Genomic DNA, 23081 nt, shown 5'->3' with positions numbered 1-23081 from the left:
AAATTATCCGATCCGAGAAGATGCATTGACAACAGGCCAGTGATAGAACTGGTTTGCAAAATTTTAATCCGGTAAATGTGATCTTGAAGATGCAGGTCCTTTTGGATGACTACTTGAAGCTGACGAAGAAACAATTCAGGCATGAATTGGCACAAAGTCGATATCTCAAATAAGAATACCTCCTTCAGCTTCTTTAACAATTTCAGCAGTTAGTTTAAGTGTTGGGCTATAACGTACCAGTGATTGCAAACCAGACCTATCAGGCTATTTTTCAAGATTTAATTACTTAAGAACTTTTTGTGAAAATTGAGTTCATGTATTAAGTTACGAACCACTTCAAATTCAAAAATTAAAACGGATTTTCTATTAGTTTTTTTAGAAAGTAGACTTAGGTCATATGCATTATGAAAACTTCAAATCACAAAAATTCTCAATGGCACTTTATCTGCGATCTTATCAGCGATAAACTGCCGATAAATATCAATCAAAGTCAATTTCCTGTAACGAGAGTCCAAGGCGGACTTAGCTTAATGCATTCAAGTAATTTTCGTAAGTGAAATTACGCTGACATATTATCCTTAGCTTTACTATGGAGAAAGCGCCTTGAAGACTCGACGACCGTTAACAAACGCTAATTAAGCACTTTTCATACCCATCACCTATGTGATGGATGCATAAAATTCTTTCCAAACCGTAGATTTAGTTGCGATTTTGTAGACAAACACGCATTCGCTTTTTGTTGCGTTTATCATCATTATTAATGTTGTTATTATTATTTTTATTATAATTTTTCAATATATTGTAATTATAGCAGCATCGAGCAAATATGACAACAGCATTTGTTAAAAATAAAAAATGCAATGGAAAATGCAAACATTTAGGCCTCGTACAATGTGTACTCCACTCCTGAAAATGGCATAAAGTGCTTTTAGTTTTGTCGTTAAATAATAAATCACTCTTGATTTCTGATTACTTAGTAACAACGAATAGCAGATCAAGTAAGCAAACTTACACTGTAACGTACGTATTCAAAAAGAGAAAGTGTGACGCAGTTGTTGGAAATATTACTTTAGTCGGTTTGTCTAATCAATCAGTGATTGAACGTTTTATTTTCGCTAATCTTATCTACGATGGTGGCGTCTGGGGTCGGCCTTAGAAATTGGTCGAAAAGGCCAGTGATAGCAGTGTTAGTGGCTCATATGTTCGATCGATTTCACCGTCAGATCCCTAAACACGCCCACTCATGTCAACGGTTAACACAAAAAACGAAAAAAAAATAAAGTTGAGTTAGTGTTCAGTACGTCTACTCACTTCAGCGACCAGCACCCGCGGGAACAAACAGGCCGTTTTCATATACTTTGTCAACTATCTCAGCAGGTTGACGTCATGACCTATTTTATTTCATTCGCAAAGGAAGAGCAATTTACTTCTGTATTCATATTTTCTTACACTAGAAGACAATATAAATGAACTTTACCCCTGAGCAGTACTATATGGTACATCTTTCTCACTTTACACCCTTAATCGAAAATGGAAGGCTTCATAGTACGTACTTTAGAAATACGCCTCAAAAACGAACGGATGCATTACCTTACTGGTTAAATGTAGCAATGGTATTCACTTCACGACGCAAACTGCTTCATAATGTCTTACTACGCACCTTTTGCTTAAGAGATTTAGAGATGGTACTGACATCAGAGACAACAAAATTAAAGCCTAATCCCTAAAAAGTCTTTCAATTGTCTCTATTTATCCTGTCCTTTCCCTAGTTCTGTGTTCTCCTTTGAAAGTTTAATTTAACGCATAACAGGCAACGAACAATATAACATAGCGATAGAGTTCCGATTTGTTTAATATTCCACTCATTCTCGCCTATAAAAAACCCAGTAGTTCGATTGCTATGCGAATTGGTTAATCTAGTTTCATATACACTTTATCTGTACTCATTCTTGCTGCAGGTAATTTAACAACAATTTTTTGGCAATCTTCTATTCCCGATATATTTCACATAGCCAGCCCAACAAAAAATTCCCATTCTTATTGTGATATAAGTAATTTTTACGGGCCACATCTTAAGATGGAGAAAGATACTCAAAAAGAGCCCCATGTTAACCATCTTCAATTTGCATCGAAATGTTTTTTACATAAAAACAAGACAACATGTTCATTTCATTGCACTATTCCAGGTATATATATCGTCATGAATGTAGTAACGTACACATCGCAAAGTCGTGTCCGTTCCGGTTACAATAAGTTTCAACAAGTAAATAAAGTTTATGTATGTCGCTGTATTGTGTACGAATTCAAAAAAGCAACAATTACTACAGAAGGGTCTAGAAATTTATTGAAATCGTTTCGCCCAGGTACACTTTCTGATAAAACATCCAGAGGACCAGTGGAAAATTTCAAAAATCACACTTTGGGCGACGATCTTTGATCGACGTCGATACTATTGACATCATGTTAGAGCAATATCGTGTTTTTTTGACAATATCGGAGCTTGTGAAAGGCGTGATTCAGCTCAAAAGACCACTTCGAATCATATTGAGAACTCCCCGGTAGACCAAATATAATACATATATATCGCTTCTTTGGTTCACCTTAACGACTTTCAAGTTATCTAAAGAAAGCGGAAAACCTTACTTTTCCTTTTTCTCATCGTTCTTATGACTTCAATCGTAACAACAGTCTACTGCATTTTACTGCATTATTCCATAGATCAATATGACGAATATCATATGGTCTATATGTGAGTTTTCCAAAATCAGCGCGTTCCGTTCAGAATTGATTCCTTGACTGCTTGGGCTTCAACATAGAGATAATTAGCTTAAAACTTTGCTTTGTCTGATAATCTTTCTCCAGTTGAGGGCAATTTTAAAATCTTATCACATTTCTTATTTTCAGAGTAAAAGACAATTTTTACTTTATCAAAATTCTACCTGTATATTGCTAAACTAAATATTTATACTTGTTCTTTTTTTTTCATATATTGATGTATAATTAATATTTTCAGTACTTAATTAAACATTGATTTTTTATATTAACAAAACTCTTCGTAGTTAAACAAGGTACCAGATGGTTCTGGGAAGTTATCAATAAAATTTCTGGGATTTAAAATTTAACTTAAGCAGCGATGCTTCTTCTGTTGGCACGATGTGTTAGACTGTATGTTATTTACTTGAATCTTTCGCCCAAATTTTTTTGAATATTTACGTACGTCAGTGGATTCCTTTAAAAATACCGGAAAAAAACTTCCTCTGAAAATTCTAAGATTAAAAGTGATGGGGCTCGAAGAAAAGCTCTGGAGGCACACAATAATATTGAAGAAATTTTTATTAAGAGGTGTGCAATGCTTGAAAATTCGAAAACTTTCGAACAAGAGTAAACGACAATTTGTAAACCAACAGACCTTGTAGCCACTTTTAATTAAATGTCTACATAATTATAAGCGGTCGATTTACTCTTCTCCACTTAATATTAAGTATCATTATGTAAACTGTCCTTACATAACATCATTTGTGTGTTATTAAAACGATGTAATTTTCGTTTAAAAATTATTGCATATGTTTTTGAAATGCACATTTGAGTCCATATGATTTGGACCATAATTCAGTGGAAATTATTTTGCTTTAATAGCAGATACATCTAAACTAAATGTAGTTCAAGGTAATCCAGATAATCGTATGGGCATTTAATATACTTTTATAGTGTGAACCGCAGAAGTGTTACGCTCTGCTATAAATTCTCCAATTAAAAGCATTTGCTAACTAATGATACTTTAAAGTGTCCTCGATTTTGTTGGTTTTTTTTTTTTTGTGTATAAAGCAGTGTACATTGCAATTACACTAGTTTTGGCTGATTTAAAGCACTACATATAACAATATTTCACTTAAGTTACGCAAAATCTAATCAGTAATAACTTACCTTCGTATAATGGGCAACGGTAAAGAGAAACGTCCGTCATTAACAATTGCCGTTGCACCCGGCATAGGAACCGTTGATATCACTGACGTAAGGATAGTTGTACCAGCTGCCGAAGAAGGTGGAGTTGGCGACGCCGATCCTAATATAGTTGCACCGTGCAGTGGCGGTGACGGTAATGGTGGGGGTGCTGCTAAAGCCATTGTTGTGCCATTCGACATTTGACTGCCGCCGCAAGGTAAAGCACTATATGGCGGAGGAAAATGATTATGCAATATATCCGGCAACGTGGGTCGTAGCATAGTGGCTGGGGATGGCGGAGGGGGCGGTGAGGGTGTTGACTGATGGGATAACGAGGCTAAATGAGTACCAGTCATGGCGGCATGCATATGGGCCGGGTGTAACAAAGCAGTCAAATGAGAAGCAGGCATTGAATGGCGTTCTAATAAACGATGATGATTATGCTGTGGATGATGATGGTGAGGATACGTTGGTGTATGCCTGAAATGGCCACGTGCAAGGGCCGTTGGAATTTGCCCCAGTAATGAATTATTGTGCGCTAAATAGCGACGTTCGCGTCTTTCGCGACGTCTTTGGTCACGATGTTGGGAATGTGGGGGAATCGTTGAAGCATTAGCAGCAGCATATGTTGCGGTTGAACGTAACTTTACCGTGGGTATATCATCCGTTTGGCATTCAGTTGAGGTAAAAGTGCGTTTAGGAATTATTGCTGTTGTTGTTGTTGCTGGTGCAGCAATTGTTACATTCGTTGAAGCTGCTGTGGAAACTGTTGCTATAGTTGCGGTTGCATTCACTTGTATTATATTCACTTTGATATTATTAATGCTATTACTGCTTTTATGGTTGTTGTAGTTGCCGCTGCTGCTGATAAAACATTCATCATTTGCAAATCGATTTTCATTTTTCACAGCATTCATTGCTTCATAGCTTTTATTGTATAAATTAGGCACTAAACTGAAACTAATACTATTGTCGTTATTGTTGCTACTATTGTTTTTGTTGTTATTGCTGTCGTTACTATTACCGCTATGATAGTAACTAGTAATGGAATTTTGATTATTTTCGGAACTATTTGTTAGATGTTTTGCAGTTGTTCTTGTTGATGCTTTTGAATTGTGGCCATTTATTACGTGAGTAGTTGTATTTTGTTGTTGTTGCTGCTGCTGTTGTTGTATATATTTAAACGCATCTATCGATAAACTTGTTATGCTTTGGTTATTATGATTATTAATATTATTGTTACTATTATCATTATTATTATTATTACTGCTAATATGCTTGTTGTTATTTTCATTATTGCTACCAATGTTACCGTAATTACAATTCACTACACTAACGCCATTTGTTGTTGTGGTTGTTGTTGTTGTTGTTATTATATTTACATTAGACTGATGCACTAAAGCTTTTTTATCGCTTTGATTTTGATTTTGCAATAATTTAATATTTGCGTCACTACCACTATCGTTAAATCGATTTTTTTTATTATCATTGTTTGCTGTATTTTTATCATTATTTTGATTTACTTGTATCGTTAAACTAGGAGAATGCTGGCATTCATTTGTCGTTAAAGCAGTCACACTATTCGTTGTGGTTAAAATGACACTATTCGAGCTATTATGTGGTTTCACCGTTAAATTGACGCCGTTACGATTAAATGCCTCCGTCGAGGCGGGTACATTTAAACGCATATTTGCGCAATCCGTATCAAAAAGTTTCAAATCACTATTAGTATCGTAAGCTTTAGCTTTAAGCTGTTGCTCGATTATTTTCTCGCTAGCCCGAAATTCCGCGTACAAACGTTCCAATTCGGCTAAACATTTATTATCCGGTGTCAAATTTATTGAATTATTCGTAAGCACGTTAACTAATCCGCCGGTCGTTTTTAGTGTATCGTATGTATTCCGCGTATAACCCACTGCTAATGTTTCACCATCGAATGAACGCGTCGAACTAATCGCATAATCATATACGAGGTCTGTGTAAAGTTGATCATTTTTATGTTCATTTTCTTGTTTCTCTTCTTTGTGTTTGCTGTCTCTCGCACAAGTTAATGCATGCATTTTTCTTTTCTCTATTGGTGTTCGTAGTTGAGTGACCTGTTCTTGTAACTCTCCAGTGTGGTTGTTGATTTCATTTTCTTGGTTTTGTTGTGATCCGACATTCGTATCCATATGATGACTCATCGATATTCTTTTAACGTTAGTTAAACTTTGCATTGTGAAAATTTCACAATGACTTTTTTGTGTGTTGTTACAACTGTTGTAGCTGTTGATTTGATCGCTGACTGCATTGCGAAGATTTATATGTTGCTTATCAACATTTGTGGCCGGCACACGTGATTCAGCTGCACAACGCTGTGTATAAAATAAGATATACAAGTTATATTTAGTTATATAGAAAAAAAAACAAGTTTAAAAAATTTTAAAGTTTCCAACGTTACAAGAAAGTACATCAGGGCAAAAATCGATATTAATTACGTAAAATTTAAGCGTTGCACTTTAGAAAACTGTTTGAAACGTACATTAGAAAAGAAATAGAAACGTTATAATGAGCCTGCTATCGAATAAAATTTCGATTAATACATTTAAAGGAAGACAGTAGCTTGATGCGAGCCATTTGCAGTAACGTTCTACCCTGACGAAAAACACGCCGGTGCTCATCAAAATTATGTATTATGTAAGTAGGACACACCAATAGATGGGCATATATCAGACGGACGAGCAGGCAAGCTTAACTGAATCGATCTATACAATAAAAGCTGGCTCTTTCTCCAGTCCTCCTGCGTGTTTTATACACCTGCACAAACGCAATATGCCTATATACCATAGAATATAAGTATCAAAAACAAAATGAATTAGGTTGAACAAAAGAGTACGTATAGGCCGCTTGGGTCGATTCAAAAAGTGAAATTCCAATCCATTCAGGGTCGGAAAGTGACCCTGAAGTGGTAGAGTGAAAGATGGATCTGTCTAAAGTTCTTCTCGGGTCTGTAAACATCCGCGCAAAGTTAATATAATCTTGATCACAAGTAGCTTTCTTTCGATGATTCCTGCTGTTCTCACTATTTAAAATTTAGAACTCTTTGCGAGTCTTGTGAATATAGCACTTTCTTCTTAAGAGATTGAATTTTGTCCAGGTAGTCGGTATGGATTTTACCTTTCAAATAATCGCGAAGATAAAGGCCCACCGGTGCCAGATCAAATGAAAATGAGCATCGCTCTAAAAATTAAAAAAACTTAAACGTTGACAACTTTAATGTAATCAGCTGATGCCTGTATGGTTTTAAACAGACTTCAATGCCCTTAATTGTCTAGTTATTTCCTACAAAGCCTTAAATCCGACAGGAAGTGTTTACTCCTTCGGAAGTATGCTTGGTAATGGACGCCTTAGTTTCTTCCTAAACATTTTGGCTTACAATGGTTAAGTCTGCTTTTGTATCAACTGGGGGAGAATGTGGCTAGATTTCCTGCACGCATTAGTAATATTCACCACGTTACACAATTTTTCAATTCCTTATTTAGCCTAAAAGGTATATTAATTAAGCTGATAGCAATTCTTTTGAAACATAGTTTTTGCTGGAGAACTTTATTTGTGTTAAATTATTGAGACTTGTTATTGACGGTATTGTTGAGAATGATACAGATTAATTTAAAAAAATAAATACATTGCAATAATATTGTCAATTAGAAATAATACACAATTTTTATATTTAAAATTAACGATGTTTTTTCCTTCCCGACACTACTGCACTGTCAAATGTAATCAACTTCTAGGATCTATGAATTCTTCTAAGTCAATTTTGGACAAATTTTCAACTAGAAAAACTTGCCTTAAGTTCAATGCCTCCAATGAAGTGAAGTAGTTGGATCTACTAGAAAACTAGAGGACTAAATAAAGAACTATAGGACTAAATAAAGAAATTTATAGAAAGCAAAGTCAAAGCAATTAATGGTGTTAGGTCATCAGAACTTAGGCTTGAGAGAGTATTTCGGGAATCCGTTATTTGAGGTTTGGGTCGTAAAACGCTTTGCATGTTAAGAACGTGCTTTTTCTTTAAGGGCGGTAACGAATATGACAACAAACCTAAAAAAATTGCTTTCGATTCAATTTAATTTTAATTTTCGTACATTGGCTCAACAACCTGAGCCTATCAGTGCAACGATTAAGTAAGGCAAGCCGGCTTCATAAAAAAAACCCCAAAGTCTTTCAAAAATTAAATTAGGATTGATTTTTGTACCCATCAACGAAATATTGCGATCATTTTTTGAATCGATCTGAGCTTGCCTGTCTGTCTGTCTGTTAATCAGCATGTCTGATGCCTGTCCATCTAGTGTCATTTGGTTTAACTTATAGACCGCAATTTTTGAGATATTTTGATGAAATTCGGTACGCCAACGCGTTGTGCCACAAGTAGGAAACGTATTAAAATTAACTCGGTTAGGACCATTTTTTCCACCACTTCCCATGCAAAGCCTTATTTAGTTTATTATATGATGTAGCTGTGAATGATGAATAACTGTGTTTTGCGAAGTTGTACGAGGTATTTAATGGCCGACTGTGCCGTACTACAATGTTCTAAAGTGCTTTTGATTACCACAATGGCGTTTAGGAACTGTTGCGAAACTGTAAAACCGTTCCAAACTTAGCCAAAAACACTATTATTCATCTGATCGCAGCTTCATGTTATTCGCGTAGCTTAATCAACAAGAACAATCCCGTTTGAATTTTCTTTCAAGTATTTTTGCTAAAATTCAAGTAACCGTTGCTTAGAAAGTGATTTGAATTGTTTGATATCAAAAAACAATGTTTGGAGAAATGCTCAAGGAAGTCCCCGAAAATTCTCCAAGAAGTGATTGATTTAAGCATAGATTTGATTTATTCATTATTATCACTAATTAAACTGAGCTGACCTCATGTAAGGTGTTTGGACACTATATTGATGTGAAACCCCTGTAAAGAGAATTTCAATAACAAATTTACGCGTTTGCATAGCTGTATTTCTTTGATATCACATTGATGTGAGAAGAAATTGAACGGCTTGTCGAGGAAACCCCAAAAAAATATTTTTAATGATTATTTTAAGCATTTGCTTAAATTCAATGTTCTACTGAAGCACGCTTTATTATGCCTTACACCACTTGTGGTACAAAGGTATGCTGAAAGCGCGAATGTGTGCAAAACCCAGGAGAGCTTAATACTAAGATAGATCCACGGTTTGGTAATCTGATCGATTCGTCCTCATTTCCCGGATCAATCTAAGCTTGTCCCTTCGTCTCTTTATCCTATTTTCTTGCGTTTGGTTTGTTGGTTGCAAAGATATATTTTGCTGATATTTGATACATTCCGACAAGCTTTGACGACTTGAAAAACGACTCGGATTGGACTCTTTCGATCACCGCCAATAAAATGCCTAATGTTGAAAAATTGTTGTATGACTAACTACGTTTACGGAACTGGTCGAGGGTATTATATGTTGGACCGTTTTTACTTTTTTATAAAATTAGATAAATAAACTTCGAGAGTAATAGAAATATCCTATTTTAGATATTAATATTCCCGGTACTTTTGTGGCAAAATGTGTACAATGTTAACAAAAATATCATGTGTATGTGGCCGCTATTTTTAGAGTGAATTGATAACATTTCGGAGACAGTGATCTTATGAATAGAAGAGACAGTTGAGAGAAGAAACCAATAGAAGCGCATTGCAAGGGCCAGTGTAACCTGCTTTGCAGAAAAAGGATGATAAGAAAAAAAAAAAGAAAAAATGAATGATGAAAATATATAATTTTGATTTTCCAACATTCCCGGTACTTTTTTGAAAGGCCGTGAAAGGTAACAAAATCCGTAGCCGTCTCTAACGTTAAAGTTCCAGCCAAATTACTATACGTGAAAGAATTATCAAAAATTATAATAATATCTGTTCTTATATGCTTCCCACCAAAGCAGGATTAATTTTCCAAGTTGTAAAAACAAAATAATTTTCTTTTTAAAAAATTGTTTGTTACATAAAAACGAAAGTATAAGCTAAAGCTCAGAGCGTTTCGCGAAAGGAAACAATTCTTGACTTTTTTTTTTGCAAAACACCACAATTACAATTTTCCGCTTTTTAAGTTAGACAACAACACATATGCGCATATTGTTTCGCTTGTGTAAGAAGACATACACTTTTTTAGACTTATAAACAAATACTAATAAGTCAATTTTGTGGTGAGGGTAGAAAATAAATTAGTTTATGTGTATTCTCATGTAGCGCGTCCCCGAAACCAATTTATATGTTAGACCAACCGTAAATTTAATATTTTATTTAACACAAAAAAAAAAAAAAAATATGTTACAAAAAACTAGAAAAATTGTTTATGAAGTTATATGCGAATAGAAAAATAATTGACCGTTTAGGTTGACTGCATATTAAAAACTTCTCTCAAATATATAGAGCTGACTAGTAAAGACAGCTTTACTTGGCTCCCATATAAAATAAAATAAATAAATGAAATGAGTATATGAGGTTTGAAAATATTTTAGCCTTTGTATAGATACCCTCTACACTACTTGTGGTATAAACATATAGTAATTAAGTTTGTTCGAACATATGCAACACCGAGAAGATGAGATAGACTATTGCTTTAAGCGTGTCTGACCGTCTGTCCGTTTGGTTTCTTTGTATTCACTTATCTACCCACCTACAAGAACCAACAGAAAATTTAATACACTTTCGTATCGTGACTCAAAGCTATTGAAGCTGCTTGGGATCGTACCACTCTCTCGACCTTTTGTCGTATAACGACTTATTTTAAAAAATCACTACATTCATAACTATAACACACTCTAGGACATTTAACGGTGGGCCGTCACTGTTTTTGTTTGATATAAATATAAACAATTAATAATTTATGAACCTGCGAACTCGTTACAGTTCGTCAAATGATCAAAAACCAATTATACTCATCTGTTGTTCTCATATTTAAAGATATTAGACCATTTGTAAGGTATTTTATACACAGTAGCTTTATATATATGCACGTATGTATTTATTATTCACGTTGTATGATGGATTTGTTTAAACGCAGACATGGTATGTAATCAACACACATGATGCAAATTTAAATAGTGCGAACAATACTCTATTTTTTACTGACGCGTCACTAGCTTATAACAGGTCTATAAATAAAAGCTGCTATTAAATAAGTTTTAAATAAGAGTTGTTACATCTTATTTGCAATTATTTATTACGTTCCACAAAGCATTGGAGTATTTAAAATTGTTACTTGATTATTAGTACAATTATTTAACGATTGTAGTTTAGTGCACAAAATGTCCTTTTGTGTTATATGGAAGAAGTTAAAAATCAAATTTCTTTGTTTAACCTAAAATTCCATTTATCCATACCTATACGATTGTCAAGCTGTCTTTTAAGATATCCGCTCTAATTAGAATTTCAATTGGCCTAAAAAATGGACTTAAGGGTCTACGACAACAATGCAAGCCATCTATTGCCAAATACTCTTACAATGAAAAAAGTGCACCGAAAGTTGCTCAAATATCAACTTCAATAACATGTTTGGAGCGAACAAACAGAGATACAAGATCAATGCGTAGCCCTTAAGTTTTTGGATATTATTTACCCAGAATTGTTGTATACTAGGAGCCGTAGTATCCCTCTTAATATATCTTTTTTTTTAAGGTTTCAATTTCTTAAGCCTACTATCAAATTACACAGCTGAGGACATTCCAAAAACGTTTGCATTGGTCAAGAGAAATAAGAGACGTCCCAAATAAAAAACCTTACATACACGTGGGCTTCCTTCCTTCAAGTTTTATTCGAATGTGAGTAGGCAGGCGAGCCTCTTAAAATTCTACCGGGATTCTGAAACAGCTTTCTGACAATATTTCAGAACTTTCGATTATTTTTCAGTATTTTTTTTTTTACCGTTTCTGGCAACATTTTAATTAATTCAATTTTAATTTTAGATAAGATTTGTCTTATTCAAAATTCATTACATGAAATAAATTTTTTCCGTGAAATTTCGAAACGCTTCTTGAAAAGCACGTATGTCAAAAAAAAATCTCTTTTGAGCGGTCGTGAACTAATATTTTGCTTGCCGATTTTTAACTCCTCTTTCTTCAATACATGACTCAAACGGAATCAGTGCTTATGCCAAGAACTAAACATCCTTTCGCCAAAACATATTAGTGACTACTCTCATGAATATATCGCGAGAATGGGGACATTCCGGCTGAACATAAACGACATTAGAAAAAGGACGGACTTGCACGAAGTTAGTATACTGTTACAAATTTCGCTTTTCTAAGATGGGGTCGTAGATATCATTTTCAAGAGAAATACACTTCAAAAGTTCTTTTATTAACAATTATGTTCCTTTAGAATAGGATTATTGAGAATTTATTTTTAGCAATACTTTCGAAAATATTCTCAAATATTCTTTTTCTAGTAACTCTGCCTTCCACAAATAACTTATTTATATACATTTTTGCAAGCATATTACTATACCTAAATTCATGGTTTCATTTGTAATCCCTGTCTGCTTCTCCGCTAATCGTTTTCATCGGCCGGCAGCTGAATGATGCGTCGTGAATGTGGATTTGGTTTTTCCCTCTTTAGAGAATTTATTATTTAGGAAAATTAATTAGCTGGAATGAACTGGATTTGGAATTTTCGTAACAATACTCTGCACGACAACTGATATTACATGCTGAAGCCCTTCTTAAAATAAGTGCAGTTATCGGCTAGCATTGTAGATAAGAAGAGCGTCTTCAAGTTTCATGAAAATCCTTATATGCGGTGATATCCAAAATCGGTAAGGTAGATTTCTTTAGCAATTTACTATTATGAACCAATTTTCATCATGAAAGATTGAAAATTAAATGTTTCTACCACACAAAGTTTAATTTTCGTGTGGACCGTTATATAAGAGGAGGTTCAGAAAAATGACCCTGCCGAACCAAACTTTTCTTACCAATTTCGAATGCCGAATTACTATTGCTTAACCGGTTTTTTCCAGAAATTTTAAAACTTTTCAAAGTAAGGCGTTACATTGAGAGTGGTTGGAAAAGTCCACTGTACCATTTGGAACAGCATTCATCCTTGAGTCAAAGCAGTGCACCCAATTTCATCAACATTTCTCAAAAATTGCGGTCTGACAGACAGGCATGCTTATCGGTTTATTTTGGGGCCATCTGGGTGTAACATACGTCTGAACAAATATACCACATTGTGTAGGGTGGAAACAGTTAAAAACGTTTCCACGAAAATTTCTATGAACATTATATTTTATGAGAACAAGTAAAAACATTATAGTTTGCTAAGGCCCAACATCAAATCGCCTATACCACTTAAGGCAGATAAGCTTAGATCGATCCAACAAAAGGTCGATCTATCTCTTGTCCTTTTTGGTATCCCTTGGCTACTACATTCGGATTCAAAACACCCTCGTACTACAATTAGTCTAACGTAATGTAAGTAAATTGTAGAATTTCAATTTAGACGCAAAGAAATTAAATAATTCGCCAACATAATCAGATGAAATATTTGACGGATAAAGCAAAACATTATTTAAATGTACGTAGTTAGATATTGACATTCACTTGACCCGAAATACTGGCTATCACTTAGGTCAGGAAAATAGATTTAAATGAAATTCTAAATGTACAAGTCATTGGATATCATAAAAACACATTAACATACTCTACTGTCACATGAATAAATGGAGATAAGAATTAACTTATTATATTACCTACCCCATATATACAAATGTACGCATCGATGTATGTAATACATATAAACGTATAAAATATATATAAATGGATGTCTGTGTGCGTTATGTAGGCTTTATAAATAACTCATTTATTATATAAATTTATTTACAAATTTTAGAACAAAGAGAATTTAAATGCATATAAATATTTAATTATATGTAAGCAATGTACAATTACAGTAACTAACTGTCTGATTAGTATATTAGTATATGATATACAACACAATATATAATGCATGCATAAGCCTTCTGTATGGAAGCATAAGCAAGGGTTGTGATAATCATTGTTACGAGAATTTCAGTAAAAGTCAGAGAGTAAGATAAGTAGAGAGTAAGGATATGAAGTGCTTCTTACCTCAACTATAAAATCGTCAGTAAATGAACGCACCAAATGCCTTTCAGTATTGTAATAAGCATTTGTAGATATATTTGCCCTACGCTGTTGTTCCTGCTGTTGCTGTTGTTCGTCTTGTTGTTGTATTATCATCATCTCCGCTGTTGTCTCCGTTAAATCTGTTAAAGGACGAGTCTGAGTAATTGAGGTAACGTTTGCTTTTAACGTATTCAACATTGGTTTAAAAAGATGCAAATGCTGATGGTTATTATGATACGATGACTTTGTTGTTGCATACAACGATTCATAAGATGGCGGTCGTTTAACAATACCATTTGATGATAAAGTTAATGACGATATTGGTGCCATTATTGACGACGACTCCGTAATAGTTGCTGCCGATCTACTGCTGCTCCTACCATTGGTAGCAGTATTAGCCGGGGGTGACCACCACTTTGTCAGCGATGATATCGCTGCATAGCGTGAATGTAAAGGCTTATTTGACTGTCTAGTAGCAACAGGAGTAGCATTCTCTGTGCGGGTATACGAAATGTTGTCGTTACCTGTACTTGACGCTTTATGATAATATGGGTGTTCGCAATAATGTGCAGCACCACTCATCTTTAATGTACTATCGTCATTACAATAATTAGTAACGGCTGGCGTGCGCGTATTTAGCACAACGGAGGAGTATGGTAAAGGCACTAAAGGTGTTGCAACATTTGCTAATGGTTCGTAGAATGATTTACCAGCAGCCGTAAAATAACATGTAGTTGCTGCGGCCGACGTCAAATCAGACAACTCATGAGGATTGGCAGTAGTTGACGTAGCCATTGATGTGGGTATAAAAGTCACATATTCAGTATCTAATGCCGCAAAACTACGATTTGCTGTATAGTCTGAGCAAAAACTAACGTAAGATGATTTTAAATTCCTTTGAATACGCTCATCTTCATCATCTGAAGAGGTGTCAGTCGAACTGCGTTCATATGGCGTCCAAAGCATTGAGGAAAGAGCTTCTTCAACGTCAGGTGGCCGTCGCTGATGATGTACTGATCTCTCGCCCGCCATTTTGTAGATAAAATTGAAATGTTTGCTTAGAAAATTCAAACATTTCAAAAAGGTTTTCATTAAATGCCTACGAATCTATATAAGCCACAGCTGCCATATTTTCTTCTCTTCAATTATATTATTTAAATAACTGAAAATAGAAAAACAAAAGAAATACGTGGAATAACTTTACAATTTTTTTCTTTTTTTTTTTTGTAAGAAATTTAAAAATTTTTTTTTAAAACTATGACGATGAAAGCAAGCGCCAAAGCTTGCTTTTTTATTCTATTCTTCTGTCAAAAAATAAAATAAATAAAAAAATAATTTTTATTTTTTTTATTTTTATTACATTTCTAAAGCAGAAAGCATGCAGATGTTTTTCAAAAAAAAAAAAAAAATGTGTGGAAAATAGAATCAAGACAGAATGATGTGTTATCGCTGAAGGCCTAACAAATCATTTCATTTTACGTGTTTGTGATAACAATGAAAAGACAACTGAGTAAAATGGCAAGGAGTATATTCGAGACAGAATTAGGACTTCTCTGGAAATAACATAAAAGTCGTGCATGTTGTGTTTGTCTATATAATGCATACTCTTTGGAGAGGAAACCAATTTAAGTTTAGACGAAAAGATATTTAAAAAAAATGCGTCTAAAAAAAACTAAACCGTGCATTTAAAAAAAAACATTTAAATTTTGAAATAATTTTAATTTAGAGTCGTCTGGAAAGAAATACGGCGGGATTGTAAAGTAAATTTGTTTTGGAAGAACGTTCGGTCGCGTTTGAAGGGTAGATAATAACTGTTTTTTTTTGAAAGAACATATGTGAACGTATATTTTTATTGATTCAATTCAATTGCTCTTAAAATAGAGTCTATTTATTAATTCGTCACTTTATTCGCAAAATCTATTTAGAAATGTTTAGCAACGTTTTCTTGAGAGCTTGACTCTGATCACAAGAATCACAATATATGTGTTCTCTTTTTCGGTGTTAGTTTTGTTGCGTTAGAAAGAGAAAACGAGTACACAGTTGTGGACTCTACTGTACTTACTGATTAAATATTGTTTAGATGATTGGTTTACCAAAAAAATTCTTATTTGGATTACAGTAAATGTTGATTAAATACTTTTAAATTTTATGCGTTAAAAGTGGTATTGGTAAAAAGAAAGCTACTAATCATCAAGGAATGTCTTTCCTACTAATCCCGCAATAGAATGATGCCAAGACTCCTAAAGCTTATTGCGTTCGCTCGCGGTTGCTGTAATCAATCGTTCACGATATTACAAAATGGAGGCTAGATATAGTTTCTTCTGCCATTCCTACATGCAATAATCTTTTTCTATCTCTCCATGTAAGTCAATACCAAAGCACAGCACATTTTTAGGCAAAAGCTTGACTTGAACTAACATTGCTTTAAACTTAGGTCAAAGTATTGGAAGAAGAAGAAGATGAGAGCTAAACTGTACATTCAATACAATATTTTCTCGCATTTTACTTCTAAACAAATGTTACTTACCGAGAACCGCTAAAGTTGAAAACATATTTTTGCATATAAGCAATTAACGCAACTCGAATATTCTCTGCGTTAACGCAATTTCAACTATGCACCATGCACAGAAGGTTTGTACCCTTTAATTCAAGTGATTGACAAAAAAGGATGCATAACGAATATCACTTTCGAGCCACAAGCCATCTTAAACAGCACAGTTGAATAAATTTTATGATCCGCAATAATTAAAATTTTGATACAAGCTCTTCTTATTTGCACATTAAGACAAAGGGCTCCAATTTCATGTTTTGTTTTCAACTGTACGGACATAACGTACAGCAAAGGGACGCGATTCTCTATCTATACTATAAGTTGGCTATCAACAACATGTAAAAACTGAAATAAAACAACAATGCACGCCGGAAATCTGTTCGCTGGCTTTTATGACCTTTATCACCTGGAGTTTGTGTGGACTTATGCAACATTCAAAACGACTTGAGGTAGCGACTTCTATTATAACGACCAATTTAGAATCTCTTTCGGAATTACATCTAAGTTTGTCCGTCCGTCTTGTCTTCAATCTGCAGGACGCAACTGTACGTCTTGATGACTCGCTGAGGTGTTTTGTCCCAAGCACGAACGCTATTGAAAATATTTCGTTTTTTACCACTTTTTCGACTTTTTTTCCAATTAACACCTTATTGGAACATTGTTATATATATAAATGTAGGATGATGTGGAATATTTAATGGTGAACTGTGGCCCACTATAGTCTTCTCATTTGTTGTGTTTACATTTGGAGTTGCTAACGAGTTCTTTACAATGAGGTGTGTAGCCGAGAGTCAAAGAGTCGAGACTGCTAAGTCGATAACCGCGAGTTTGAATCTGAGTGCGTTAGACCACTGTACTGTAAGTAGTTATATAGTTTTATATGTATACTTCAACTCTATGTTTTCTTCTGATTAACACCTTTTACTACACTGTCATAGTCTGACCTTTAAACTTAGGTACGTTCGTTAGTATTTTAAGCTTAAAAGTGTTGTAAAAACTGTGCGCGTTTAGTGAATGTTCTTTTCTATAAAGTCGTAATTGAAGCCTTTTATGTTAATAGTGTTGCTTAATTTGGTTGAATCTTTATTATACCCAGAAATGAGCATATAAATAGATTACTTACTTCAACAGTTGCGAGAAAATAAGAAAGTTGTATTCGCCTTAAGATATGGTGTCGAATAGAGCTTAGGTACTACTTTTACATCTAACCATCTAAGTAATTTGCTCAGTAGTACACATGCCACAGTGATAGCATCAAATCGCTCAAAATTTCTAAAAAAAGAAAACGGACGAAAGTCGCAAGACGTACGCGCATAATAGGAGTTTAAGTTGTTTTTACGTATTGTTATCTTTTTCAATGTCTATTATTAGTTAAGTGTAGTTTAAGCTATTTTTAACTTTTCTTATATACTTTATTACTTAAGTATTATGTACATTATGCTTGCAATCACGACCGGAATGAAGTCAGTTGATATCTACATAAGTGAATTACCCGTAGGGTCGTCGGTAAGGGCTAGTTCCTCTAGTTGACCGTTGGAACAGTTTGACGACGATAGGCGAAACGCCGATTCGTAGTGCTTAGAAATTTAAAACTCTAATTTCTGTGAAACCGTCCGCTTAGTTATAGTTAATTGAATGATTATATGGTTAAGATTAGTGGAAAATAGAAGGGGAACTAGAATATGACCTAGACATTAAACCAAAACAAGTCGAGTTATAACGTTTAATCGCGCGATATGATTCTCATTAATGCGGGGGAATATGAAGATCGAAGGTAAGAGCGCATGGAATAGCGGCTTTAGCACACCTTGACAATAGATACAAACAATATTTCCGAATAGGAAGAACAATCTTCTATCTTTAATACCCAGCGAAGAGAACTTTTCGTGGAGAAGCCATCGAAAGCATCGCAAGTGATCCGCTTGTAAGTCTCTATACTAAGCATTCAACCAAGGCTTACAACAAATCTATGTATATTGAGGGTATCATAGAGTAGTAATACGACTGGATGCTTCGGATTGCTAGATAGCAATCCGGAATGTGAGGATAATCCGAAGGCAAAAATGGCTTTGCTGCATATCCACAATTTTTATAGTTAGAAATGTGGGCGCAAAAGATATCAGAATGACCAACTCGATCGATCACTTGCACAAAGAAATGCCGCATGCAATGCGTGTCGAACGTACAAGTGGGAGCAGCTTAACTGCTGGATTCGGCCCTACGAGAAGAGTCGAGGAGAATTTGACTCATATATGCAGGCCCTCTTAGTGATGTAGGACTATCTTAGACGCTGATTGAGCCCAAGCTATCATGTGCGTATAGCTTTACCCACCCAAGTGTGTCGTCTAATTAAGCCTTAACTATAGCTGTAGGAATTCTCAACGAATGCGGATTATAGTTTGTGGTCTTTAGTTTTCTGTTTCTGTTTCCGTTTTTTGTTTTTTTAGTCTTAGTCTACTATGAACGTGATTGTGGACGAACCGCACTTATTTTTAAATTTCATCTGTGGCCACTAACTAAAAGGATGCACGTGAATTTCCAACCTCATTTTGACGTTTTCATCTATGAGCAACGACGAAAGATTACATGAAAATTCTCATCTTCACTTTAGAGCCTTATAGATTCGAAAAGTATTTTTATGCTTTATGAGATGTCCTATGACATATTTTCTACTTTTTTAAGGAAAGTACAAAAATGATTGAAATATAATCGAAATTGAAGCGGAAAAAGGCGAATCCATTACTTATCGTTATTAAAAGGTGATAAAGTGATAAGTTTCCTGGAGACAGGTGATCGCAATATAACGCAATGTAAGCATCCTCTCATTTTAGAAAATGTTCGCAAAAATTCAATCATCCGCAAATTGAAATTATGACGAAGGAAGAGAGAAGACAACTACATAAAAAATAATGCCTAAAAACATTAATTTGCTCTCAATTAAAATTCAGCTGACGCAGATAAATTTGTTTTTGTTCTTTTAATGCTATTTACAATATAACAAGCTGTTGATATCTGCCCAGCAAACACAGTAATAGTAGTGGTAGCAGTAGAAGCAGTCGCCCACATTAATTGAAAGAGTTTTCCTTACTTCCCTGCTCATAGTAGTAAAGAAGCTAATAATGCTAAGAAATTTATCCTCGACCTTTTACAAACTTCGGATTAACTATGAAAAAGTTTCCTTTTAATTGCCAACTAACGCTTGCAATGGATAGCTTATAAAAACTGTAAGCCAAATAACTTTGCAAATGTTTTATTTTTTCTTATTTTTTTTTTTTAATTGAATAAAAAGAGGAGAAAATTCAATCGAAAAAAATCAAAAATTAAGCACTTTTATGCAAGGCGTAATGTTAGTTTTGTGTTATTTTATAACAACGTTCAAAAAGAAAAGCAGAAAGAATGTGGCCAGTATGTGCTTAACGTAAGAAAATAACTAAAACTATAATTGAAAAAATAAGTAAATACCATACACGGAAGTTAACATTAATTAATGGGAAAGCGTAAGAACTCATTTACATACATGTGCGGGCATAACGTTTTTATTAGCAAACACGCAAATATACGCAAAAACGCATAAAAAAACAGAATGTAATAAAACGCGTGTTTTTTCTCAGCGATTGAGATAATTATCACCGGCGTTGGCAATTAGTTAGTTAACAAGAGAATGGAACGTAGTGCGGAATAGTATTGCTTAAGCCGTTCATAGGGAAAATTTCACTTCACTTAATAAAAATGCGAATGGAAAAACAAGAAAAAAAACAAAAAACAAGGCAGATTTAATTTTTATTTGCTCTCATTTATATCGAGTGATTTTCACTTGCTAAGCTTCCTTAAGCAGAAAACGTAAACAAGGGCACGTGACGTGTTTTCTCCACCCCCCTATAAAAATGCTCAACAATGTATTCTTAATTGCGAGTACATTTATATTAAAGGAATAAACACAAATACTCGTACAAGTATACACTTACAAGTATACCTATAGTACACACAAACTGGCAAACACACAAACAATGAAATTAATCTTAAAGCATACCCACCCTCTTCTTATTTATTGGATGATCGTGTATTTAAAACCTATTCATTTCTAGAGCACACTTTACTAACCTTCGGTGTTCACTATGTGTTGTTGTAGTTTGATTTTGTTTGCTGCTGTGTTTTTAACGTTTTAAAGCTTTGTTGTAATGGTCCGTAGTTGTAGTTGTTGAACTTATAGCATTAATCGCGTATACATTTTCAGGTATTTTTGCCACTGCCCCTATTACTCGAGTAGTTTTTTTCTATTTTATATATATATATTTATAATTTTTTTTCCTAGCAAAAGAGCTTAAGTACAATAATAACAAACATACAAAAACTTAACATCAAAAGAAACAATACATGTATAGAAATACACATTAATATATATTTATGCATTTATATATTTACATACATCCGTATATGCTCCCGTTGTTTACAGAGTCTCAGCTGTTGCAAGTGTAGAATCACAATTAAAATATCTACGCTGCAATGGCTTTAAATTGTAACAACACAACAATAGTAGTAATTAACACAAATGCGGCTCCGGTTGCAGTTGAAGAAAATGTAGCAGTCCATAACAAAGCAAAAGAATGCAAGAAATGTTTTAAAATTCTCACACACAAATACAATAATCACACACGAGCAACACTATATAGTCAGTGTTTACGGTAAAAATTAAATTTTCACTGTCAAGCATAGAATTTTAAACGACCTTGACTAACACGCGGAAGGATACTCTCTAATCTTTTCCCCTCTGTCAAAGCATACGAAAAGTGTTTGGCAAACACTTGAACCGGTAAAGGATGACATATCATACAAAGATCTCTTAAAAAAAAAAAAAGAAGGAATATCACCTTCAAGTCTAGCGCGCTTAAAAAACGTAATGATTTTCTTAAATATTTTTCATAAAACACTTAAATAAAAGAAGTTTTTTTTTTAATTTTATAATTTAATGTAGTAAAAAAAAAAAAAATTGTGGATTTTTTCTCTTAAACTTTCACTTTTCGTTTTACGCCTTATATTGCGCCGTTACTGTTTTGCCGTGCGTTATCCGTTTAAAAACGTAACCCGTAATCAGACTGAACATTTTTAACATTGATTTGTCTCAATTTAAACTCTGTGTACCGTATATAATTTATAGTCCACATACTCTGGTACCCTATCCACGTTAGTCACACTTTCATTCCACTTTTTCGAGGTGAGTTTGCGCAGTAGAATATAAAATTCCAAAATCGAAGCCAATCTTTTTCTGGAGTATAAATAATAAAATATTAGACAGTTTGTTAATAACTTTTCATAAACACCGTCATAAATGTGTGAATTATTTATTTAATTAATAATTAAATATTTATTTACTACATTTTTTTTTTATACTATAATTTTAAATTATTAATTATTAATAAATAATGTATTTATATAATATATGAAGCATATCATAAAAATAATCTTATTAATTAATTAATAATTGTTGAATATATTTTCAAAACTGTTTTTATGGTACGCTTATGTGCTCAACGATTTAAGTTTCATTTTGTCGTTTACGCTTGCATAATGCATGGGGGTTAACTCAGTCAGTGTTTAATAAGTTCTGAATTTCAAATTTAAATGAATAAAAGACTTTTAATCCGTTCTGAGCTCAATGTCGTAGACACAATTCAATATTTTATATTGGCAATGAAGAATAGTAGGAAACAAGAAAGCTTTATCGATCTAAAGTGAATTTTTCAAAGATTAATCTATTAATTATGATTCATTAAAAAGATTACAATTAAAAGAAAGAGGAAACTCTATTTTCTATTTATATAAATCGTACATTTTGGGATACCCTTTATATTGAATTCCTTTATATTATGCGGCTTGATCAAGCTTATTTGTGGTTTTGTTTTTCTGTCTGAAACCTTTCGTACAATCAAACAGATGTATTTGGTAAGGATCAAATCTTTTAGTATCTGCAACAAATTTGCTTGCGATATTTCATTGCAACATGGAGCACGGAGCCGTTCATTCGATATATTGATCGTATATCGCATTGTTATGAAATTCGCTTTTATAAGATACAGTCCGTATCACTGGATCGTGGATATTTTGATCAAGAGAAATACACTTCAAAGTTCTTTTATTTTACTACTTTGTCTTCCGCAACAGCAGGAGTATTTATTTACAATTATATTTCTTAACAGTAGAATTTTCACAATTTAATTTGGCCGTACTCTCAGCTCAAATGCTCTTGCCCGACTAACTCTCCTTTCCACAAATATTCTAATTATATACATTTTTACAAGCATGTTACTATACCTAAATTTATGATTTTATTTCCAGTCCCAGCCTTCTTTTCCTCTAATCGTCTTCATCGGCGTGCACCTGCATGACGAGCCTGCGAATATGTACTTAGCTTTTACCTGTTTGCTTTTCCGCTAATCGTTTTC

General features: G+C 33.9%; 1 protein-coding gene across 1 annotated transcript in view; it reads right to left on the bottom strand.

Moving 5' to 3' along the window:
- LOC119642287 (putative uncharacterized protein DDB_G0277255) overlaps nucleotides 1-21375 on the bottom strand; it is a 128605-nt gene extending 107230 nt beyond the window's left edge. Inside the window, exons 1-3 of the mRNA XM_038041381.1 lie at nucleotides 21068-21375; nucleotides 14073-15252; nucleotides 3925-6296 (exon numbers count right to left, since the gene is read on the bottom strand). Of these exons, the coding sequence (XP_037897309.1) occupies nucleotides 3925-6296; nucleotides 14073-15182 (3482 nt within the window). The 5' untranslated portion in view covers nucleotides 15183-15252; nucleotides 21068-21375. The remainder of the gene's footprint in view (nucleotides 1-3924; nucleotides 6297-14072; nucleotides 15253-21067) is intronic.
- Between the last annotated feature and the right edge of the window lie 1706 nt (nucleotides 21376-23081).

This window comes from Glossina fuscipes, unplaced genomic scaffold, assembly GCF_014805625.2.
Source record: "Glossina fuscipes isolate IAEA_lab_2018 unplaced genomic scaffold, Yale_Gfus_2 221, whole genome shotgun sequence".
In the NCBI taxonomy this organism is placed as follows: Eukaryota; Metazoa; Arthropoda; class Insecta; order Diptera; family Glossinidae; genus Glossina; species Glossina fuscipes.
The sequence above is the reverse complement of the archived record's forward strand: the minus strand, read 5'-3'. Positions and strand labels throughout refer to the sequence as shown.